The 9,606-nt window shown below is 42.1% G+C and overlaps 1 protein-coding gene across 1 annotated transcript; it reads left to right on the plus strand.

The window, feature by feature from the left end:
• Positions 1-7,432: 7,432 nt before the first annotated feature.
• Positions 7,433-8,362, plus strand: LOC120876505 (olfactory receptor 478-like). Its single transcript, XM_040258452.1, has one exon. The coding sequence runs from the start codon at positions 7,433-7,435 to the stop codon at positions 8,360-8,362; it is 930 nt and encodes a 309-aa protein (XP_040114386.1).
• The last annotated feature ends 1,244 nt before the right edge of the window (positions 8,363-9,606 follow it).

Raw genomic sequence — 9,606 nt, forward strand, 5'->3', positions numbered from 1 at the left:
CTTCTAAGATAAGTGTACATGGAGCACCTAGATATATTCAGTTCGGTTCAGTTCGGTTCAGTTCAGTTCAGTTCAGTCGCTCAGTCATATTCGACTCTTTGTGACCCCATGAATTGCAGCACGTCAGGCCTCCCTGTCCATCACCAACTCCCGGAGTTTACCCAAACTCGTGTCCATTGAGTCAGTGATACCATCCAGCCGTCTCATCCTCTGTCATCCCCTTCTCCTCCTGCCCCCAATCCCTCCCAGCATCAGGTTAAATATATTAAGCAAGTGCTAACAGATCTGAAGGAAGAAATAGGAAACAATACAATACTAGGACAAAAGCAATACTCCATTTAAGCAATGGATGGATCATTCAGACAGACTATCAGAAAGGAAACATTGGACTTGAACCATATGTTAGATCAAGCAGACATATATAGACTAAGACATATATAGACTATTGGAGAAGGATTCTTGTATTCACTCCAGTATTCTTGCCTGGAGAATCCCATGGACAGAGGAGCCTGGCAGGCTACAAGTCCATGGGGTGACTAGAGTCGGATACGGCTTAGCAACTATATCATCATCATCATCATCATCGTCATATAGAACATACCATTCTATGGTAGCAGAATAACACTCCTCAAATGCAGAGTATTTTCTAGCATAGATAATTTGGTGGGAATAGTTTTATCTATCCGAGATCTATCACAGTTCCAAAGGGAGAAACAGGCTCTGGCATTGCAAGCAGATTCTTTACTGCTGAGCCTCCGAGGAAGCGCCTGTACCACCTAGTCTGCAATTAATTCTTTCTAGTGTTTTGTTTTTTTTTTTCATTTCAGCTATTGTATTTTCAACTCGGATCAGTTCTTTTTATATTTTCTAGTTCTTTGTTGAAATTCACACTATGCTCCTCTGTTCTTTTCTAAGTCCAGTGATCATTTTAATGACCATTGCTTTGAACTCTTTTTTAGGTAAATTACTTATCTCCATTTCATTAGGTTTGTTTGGTTTTTTTTTTTTTCCCTTGAGGTCTTATCTCATTCCTTCCCTTGGTATCTCTAGTTTTCTTGAAGAGTTCTCTAGTCTTTCCCATTCTATGTTGGGTGGTCTGAATACCAGACCTGTATGCAGGTCTCCTGAGAAACCTATATGTACCTCAAGAAGCAACAGTTAGAACTAGACATGAAACAACAGACTGGTTCAAAATAGGGAAAGGAGTACATCAAGGCTGTATATTGTCATACTGCTTATGTAACTTCTATGAACAGTACATCATGAGATATACCAGGCTGGATGAAGCTCAAGCTGGAATCAAGATTTCTGGGAGAAATATTAATAACATCAGATATGCAGATGACACCACCCTAATGGCAGAAGTGAAGAGGAATTAAAGAGCCTCTTGATGAAGGTGAAAAAGGAGAGTGTAAAAGCTGGCTTAAAACTCAAAATTCAAAAAACTAGGATAATGGCATCTGGTCCCATCACTTCATGGCAAATAGATGGGGAAACAATGGAAACAGTGACAGACTTTATTTTCTTGGGCTCCAAAATCATTGTGGAAGGTGACTGCAGCCATGAAATTAAATTAAGATGCTTAATCCTTGGAAGAAAAGCTATAACAAACATAGACAGTGTATTAAAAAGTAGAGACATTACTTTGCTGACAAAGCTATGGTTTTTCCAGTAGTCATGTATGGATCTTAGAGCTGGACAATAAAAAAGGCTGAGCACTGAAGAATTGATGCCTTTGAATTGTGGTGCTGGAGAAGACTCTTGAGAGTCCCTTGGACTGCAAGGAGATCAAACCAGTCAGTCCTAAAGGAAATCAATCCTAAACATTCATTAGAAGGACTGACACTGCAGTTGAAGTTCCAATACTTTGGCCACTGATGCGAAGAGATGACTCATTGGAAAAGACCCTGATGCTGGGAAAGATTGAAAGCAGGAGGAGAAGGGGACGACAGAGGACGAGATGGTTGGATGGTACCACTGGCTCAAAGGACATGAGATTGAGCAAACTCTGGGAGGTAGTGAAGGACAGGGGAAACTGGCATGCTGCAGTCCATGGGGCTGCAGAGAGTCAGGCATGACTGAGCGACTGAACAACAACAACAACATATCTCATTCTTTCATTTGGAACACATTCCTCATCTTTTCATTTTGTTTGACTTTCTTGGTCTATGAAATTCAGTTCAGTTCAGTCGCTCAGTCGTGTCCGACTCTTTGCGACCCCATGAATCGCAACACGCCAGGCCTTCCTGTCCATCACCAACTCCCGGAGTTCACTCAGACTCACGTCCATCGAGTCAGTGATGCCATCAGCCATCTCATCCTCTGTCGTCCCCTTTTCCTCCTGCCCCCAATCCCTCCCACCATCAGAGTCTTTTCCAATGAGTCAACTCTTCGCATGAGGTGTCCAAAGTACTGGAGTTTCAGCTTTAGTATCAATCCTTCCAAAGAAATCCCAGGGCTGATCTCCTTCAGAATGGACTGGTTGGATCTCCTTGCAGTCCAAAGGACTCTCAAGAGTCTTCTCCAACACCACAGTTCAAAAGGATCAATTCTCCGGTGCTCAGCCTTCTTCACAGTGCAACTCTCACATCCATACATGACCACAGGAAAAATCATAGCCTTGACTAGATGGACCTTAGTCGGCAAGGTAATGTCTCTGCTTTTGAATATGCTATCTAGGTTGGTCATAACTTTTCTTCCGAGGAGTAAGCGTCTTTTAATTTCATGGCTGCAATCACCATCTGCAGTGATTTTGGAGCCCCCCGAAATAAAGTCTGACACTGTTTCCACTGTTTCCCCATCTATTTCCCATGAAGTGATGGGACCGGATGCCATGATCTTCGTTTCCTGAATGTTGAGCTTTAAGCCAACTTTTTCACTCTCCACTTTCACTTTCATCAAGAGACTTTTTACTCTTTACTTTCTGCCATAAGGGTGGTGTCATCTGCATATCTGTGGTTATTGATATTTCTCCCATCAATCTTGATTCCAGCTTGTGTTTCTTCCAGTCCAGCGTTTCTCATGATGTACTCTGCATAGAAGTTAAATAAGCAGGGTGACAATATACAGCATTGACATACTCCTTTTCCTATTTGGAACCAGTCTGTTGTTCCATGTCCAGTTCTAACTGTTGCTTCCTGACCTACATACAGATTTCTCAAGAGGCATGTCAGGCGGTCTGGTATTCCCATCTCTTTCAGAATTTTCCACGGTTTATTGTGATCCACACAGTCAAAGGCTTTGGCATAGTCAATAAAGCAGAAATAGATGTTTTTCTGGAACTCTCTTGCTTTTTCCATGATCCAGCGGATGTTGGCAATTTGATCTCTGGTTCCTCTGCCTTTTCTAAAACCAGCTTGAACATCAGGGAGTTCATGGTTCACACATTGCTGAAGCCTGGCTTGGAGAATTTTGAGCATTACTTTACTAGCATGTGAGATGAGTGGAATTGTGCGGTAGTTTGAGCAATCTTTGGCATTGCCTTTCTTTGGGATTGGAATGAAAACGGACCTTTTCCAGTCCTGTGGCCACTGCTGAGTTTTCCAAACTTGCTGGCATATTGAGTGCAGCACTTTCACAGCATCATCTTTCAGGATTTGAAACAGCTCAACTGGAATTCCATCACCTCCACTAGCTTTTTTTGTAGTGATGCTTTCTAAGGCCCACTTGACTTCACATTCCAAGATGTCTGGCTCTAGATGAGTGATCACATCATTGTGATTATCCGGGTCATGAAGATCTTTTTTGTACAGTTGTTCTGTGTATTCTTGCCACCTCTTCTTAATATCTTCTGCTTCTGTTAGGTCCATACCATTTCTGTTCATTATCAAGCCCATCTTTGCATGAAATGTTCCCTTGGTATCTCTAATTTTCTTGAAGAGATCTCTAGTCTTTCCCATTCTGTTCTTTTCCTCTATTTCTTTGCATTGATCGCTGAAGAAGGCTTTCTTATCTCTTCTTGCTATTCTTTGGAACTCTGCATTCAGATGCTTATATCTTTCCTTTTCTCCTTTGCTTTTAACCTCTCTTCTTTTCACAGCTATTTGTAAGCCCTCCCCAGAGAGCCATTTTGCTTTTTTGCATTTCTTTTCCATGGGGATGGTCTTGATCCCTGTCTCCTGTACAATGTCACGAACCTATCCTGGTCTTGAAGGTGTGTGCTTCTGGGGGAGCATCCCTTTGCAGCCTGTGTGTGCTCAGTGGCTTTGGTGGGAGATCTGGATCTGAAACTAGCAAGGACCATGACTTCTCCTGGCAGTCACCAGCTTGGTGGGAATTAGAGCTGGAGATAGAGGGGCTGAAGTCAGAGCCTAGTGTAAGCCATGGACTCTCTTGTGGCATGACGGTGGTTGCTGCATTGGTGGGGATATGGTTGGAGCCAGAGGGGCTTAAACTGCAGCCTAGAGAAAGCTGCATCTATTCTTGAGACATGCTGGCAGTCACACACTTGTGGGGGGTTGGCAGAGAGGCTGTAGCTGGATACTGGGGTGGAATGTTCTGGGGCAATCTGGCAGGTTAGCCAGAGTACCAGGAACTTTTCAGTCTTCTACCTTTGCACTGGGATGGAGAGCAAGTGAGTCTGTGGGTGTACTCTTCAAGAGCAGATCTCCATTTTCTACTGGTAAGCCCCCCTGGTTTTCCAAACCAGGAAATGGGGCTTATCTTCCTGATGCTCAACCTCAGGGCTGGGATGACCAATGTGGGGCTGAACCCCCTTCTTTTTAGGGAGAATCCCTGAGCCTGTGATATTCTGTTCCTCCTCTGGGTTGCCCACTGCGGGTGTGGGTCCCAACTTGAGCACTTCTTTTCTACCTGACTCTGTGTGGTTCTTTGTTTAATCATAGAGTCATTCTTCTAGTCTTCAAGTTGTCCTCAGAGAAAATTGCTCCATTTGTGTTTGTAATTTTGATGTGTTTGTGGGAGGAGGCAAGCTCGATGTCTTCCTAAGCTGCTATCTTGATTGCACCTTCTACCATTTTATATTTGTAGTTCTTAATCTAATATATTAAACTTAGAACCAATATTTAGTTGTGAGATAATTTATTATATTTCTGATAATTATCAAATGGAAGTGTACAACTAGATAAAAACAAAGAAACAAAAAATTTGATTGCTTGAGAATTGACAGACCCCTCAAAGATCAGTTACATTTGTGTGAGGTGCACTGTTCAGTATTCACTTGAGAATGTGATAATGACCCTTGGTGCTGTTGAATTCACATTTGAATCTCGAGAATCTTCAGAGATTTACCCTCAAGGCAAATAATGAGATAGCATAAGTGTTATATTACAGCAATGAGTTTGAATGTATTACTGCAAGATGAATGAGTTTTCATTTTAAGAGGTAAAATTTTTCGCTTTTGTAAGTTAATCAGTTATACTAACTTAGCACGCATGAACTGATTTTTCAATACCCACTTGAGAACACTTTACTCTCTGAAGTTGTATCTGTACTTACAAATCACAGTGGAAAAATTGGGCAGATGCTATCCAGCAGTAATGTAGCAAATAACCTTGAGTGAAAGTCGCTCAGTCGTGTCCAACTCTTGGTGACCCCATGGACTATACAGTCCATGAAATTCTCCAGGCCAGAATACTTGAGTAGGTGGCCATTCCCTTCTCTTAGGGGATCGTCCCAACCCAGGAATCGAACCCAGATCTCCCATCTTGCAGGCGGATTCTTGACCAGATGAGCCACCAAGGAAGCCAGCAAATAACATTAGTTGAATTAATCTAAGTTTCAATAATTTACTTAGTGTATGTGCTGTGCTGTGCTTAGTCACTCAGTCGTGTCTGTTTCTTTGAGACCCCCTTGTACTGTAGCCCACCAGGCTCCTCTGTCCATGGGGACTTTCCAGGCAAGAATACTGCCATACCCTGCTCCAGGGGACTTCCCAGCCCAGAAATCAAACCCAGGTCTCCCACATTGCAGGTGGATTCTTTACCACCTGAGCCACCAGGGAAGCCCGAGAATACTGGAGTGAGTAGCCTATCCCTTCTCCAGGGGATCTTCCTTACCACAGAATCAAACCAGGTTCTCCTGCTTTGCAGGTAGACTCTTTACCAGCTGAGCTACTGGGAAAGCCCACTTAGTGTATAAATAGGCTTAATTCAAGTGATAATGATTCCTCATTTTTTTCACCCATAAGACCAGAAAATTACATCGTCTTTCAATGATAACTTGGTATTTAGCCAATAAGTATTATACTATAAAATTCACTTAGTTTAAGATGCTTTGAGGACTTACTGTTTGTAAATATCTTGGAAAAACTTCCTTTATTTATTGTTTGGAAGACTTAAGCTTAGAGGCAACCAGAGGCTTTAGACAAAGTTGAAAATATAAAGTCAAAAAACTTGCAGATGAGTTTCAACCTGGCAACTTGCTGAGTGAAACTGAGTACACTTCTTATCTAACCTGGAAACTTATTCAGCAGTATATTATGTTGAAACTAATATTATTTGTTCTTTTTTACTCCAATGTAACATCATGACATTAGGAAATAATCAGATTTATTTGAATGTGTGTAGTTTAATTATGTCTTAGATATTAAACATGTAATATTTTGCATAGAGATTATATTGATGTTTCAAACTAGTTGAAACATTTAGTTCTTAATTATAAATGTTAAATAAGCATAATACATTTATAATAGCTGATTTCATTTATAACTTTAAATTTCCTTTCCATTTCTTCTTTGTCCTATTAAGAAAATTGTGTTTCTCCTTTTAAAAATGTGATCTTGTTTTATTGAGAGAAATTGTAAACTTTGTAATTAACTAAGTATCTCATTTATACTTTACCTTTCTGAAAGTAGGAAAGTAATTTGCTATCCACCCATATCCAAGAGACTTGACTTCATCATAAGTATTCTTTAATTTCATTTATAGTGTACTATATAGTTACTGAAGGAATGGACTAGATTCAAACTACCAAGATGAGAGTCACATCTTGATTTTACCACTTGCTGTGCAAACGTAGCTGTTATATTGCTAAAGTCAGTTTCATCATCTATACATGAGATAAAAATACATATTATTTTATATAAATTAAAATAGAACTATATAGAAAATTATTAACCCAAGGCCTGCCATTTAGTAAATATTCAATAAATGTTAACTATTATATAAAGAGAAAAAGATACACATTATTTGAAGCAGGTTTTCCAGTGTTACTACTGAAAACAGTGTTTAGCATATATAATATTCATTATATAAATAAATAAACTTTTCTACTCTAAAATTTATATTAAAATAAAAGAATATACTTTTTTTACTCTAAGGAAAAAAAAAATCAGTCCCAAACCATCTTGAAAATAATTTGTTTATTTCGATAATAACCTCTGTGTATTAAGAACAAGGAAACCATCCAATTAAAAATTTCTTTAATGTAATGTTTCATCACAGGTTCATTACAATAGGAGCTACCTTATCTCATGGATTCCCTGGGGCATGGGAACCACACTGCAATGACAGGCTTCATTTTACTGGGCTTAACAAATGACCCAGTCCTTCGAATCATCCTCTTCATGATCACCCTCTGTATCTACCTGGTGACCATATGTGGGAATCTCAGCACAATTATTCTTATCAGAATCTCTTCTCAGCTCAATCATCCCATGTTTTTTTTTTTGAGCCACTTGGCCTTTGCTGACATAGGCTATTCATCTTCTGTTACACCCAATATGCTTGTAAACTTCCTGGTGGAGAAAAATACCATCTCCTATCCTGGATGTGCAGTCCAGCTTGGTTCTGTTGTTTTCTTTGGGTCATCTGAGTGCTTTCTTTTGGCTGCCATGGCATATGATCGTTTTGTGGCAATTTGCAGCCCGCTACTATATTCCACCAAAATGTCCACACAAGTTTATGTTCAGTTACTCACACTGGCTTATGTAGCTGGTTTTCTCAATGCTTGCTCTTTTACCATTTGCTTCTATTTTTTACTCTTCTGTGGACCAAATCGAGTCAATCATTTTTTCTGTGATTTTGCTCCTTTGGTTGAGCTCTCCTGTTCTGACATCAGTGTCCCTGCAGCTGTCCCCTCGTTTACCGCTGGCTCCATCATTGTGGTCACAGTGACTGTCATAGCTGGATCCTACATCTACATCCTCAGCACCATCCTGAGGATGCGCTCCACCGAGGGGCGCCACAGGGCCTTCTCCACCTGCACGTCCCACCTCACAGCAGTCACTCTGTTCTATGGGACCATCACGTTCATTTACGTGATGCCCAAGTCCAGCTACTCAACTGACCAGAACAAGGTGGTGTCTGTGTTCTACATGGTGGTGATCCCCATGCTGAACCCCCTCATCTACAGCCTCAGGAACAATGAGATTAAGGGGGCTCTGAAGAGAGAGCTTTGTTAAAAAAAACTTCTCACTTCCTGCTCTGTGCATCCATCCTTCTAAGTTCTTTGATCATTCTTCGGATCATTACTCTGAACTCTTTTTTGGGTAGATTGCCTATCTTCACATCACTTCTTCTGCAGTTTTATCTTGTTCTTTCATCTGAAACATATTCCTCTGCTGCCTCATTTTAAGCTGCTATTTATGTTTTTATGTCTGTAGTGCATGTGTGTATGCTAAGTTCTTTCAGTCGTGTCTGACTCCATGCAACCCTGTAGACTGTAGTCTGCCAGGCTTGTCTGTCCATGGGATTTTCCCATGGGACTGGAGTGTGTTGTCATGCCCTCCTCCAGGGGATCTTCCCGACTCAGGGGTCAAACCCATGTCTCTTAGGTCTCCTTCATTGGCAGGCAGGTTCTTTATCACTAGCGCCTCCTGGGAAGCCCATATCTGTGGTTGAACCTTGGAGAACTGGCCCTCTGTAGGAGGCATCCTACACATCCCAGCAGTGCACTCTCCTCTCATTCCCCAAGCTATATTCTCCAGGAATCCCCCTAAGAGGGTTGTGTGGGACCTTCTGTTGTGGTGGGCCAACTATGCCAGTAGTCTGGTTGGCTGCTAGGTTCAGCCTTGTATGGAGGCTGCTGGCTGCTGTTTAGCAGGGTCTGGTCATGAAGTGGCTGGTAGTGGAACCCTATATGGCCCCAGGGCTAGCATCGGCTCACTGGTGGGCAGATCCAGGGTCCTGAAGACTCTGGGACTGTTGTCCACCTACTGGGAGGTGAAGCCAGGCCCTGGGTTAGTGCTGGTCTACTGGCAGCCACACTCCAGGGTCCAGGGGTTCTGGATCTGATTTCAAATCACTGGTAGGGGGATTTGAGGGTCCTGAAGGTTGCATTGGTCTGCTAATGAGCAGGACCATGGCCTAGCTTGTCTCAGGTCAGGATCTGGTCTACATTCTCATGTCTGTCTCCACGGGTGAGGCTAGTTTAGAGGCTTATGCAGACTTTCTTGTGGGAGGGGCTAGTGTCTGCCCACTGGTGAGTGGAGCTGTGTCCTGGGCTGCATCTAGAGGCAGCTGTGGGCTCTTTAGTCTTTAAGCAGCCTGTCTGCAGAAGACTGGGGCTATGTCTCTGCCCAGCTAGTTGCTTGGACTCAGGCGTCTCAGCACCTGTAGGCTGTTGGGCTAATGCGCTGGAGGAAAATTTCCAAGATGGTGCTTGCCAGCATCAGCCACTACCAGCGCCAGCATCTACATGATAGAG

Source organism: Oryx dammah, unplaced genomic scaffold, assembly GCF_014754425.2.
Source record: "Oryx dammah isolate SB20612 unplaced genomic scaffold, SCBI_Odam_1.1 HiC_scaffold_17, whole genome shotgun sequence".
Lineage (NCBI taxonomy): Eukaryota > Metazoa > Chordata > Mammalia > Artiodactyla > Bovidae > Oryx > Oryx dammah.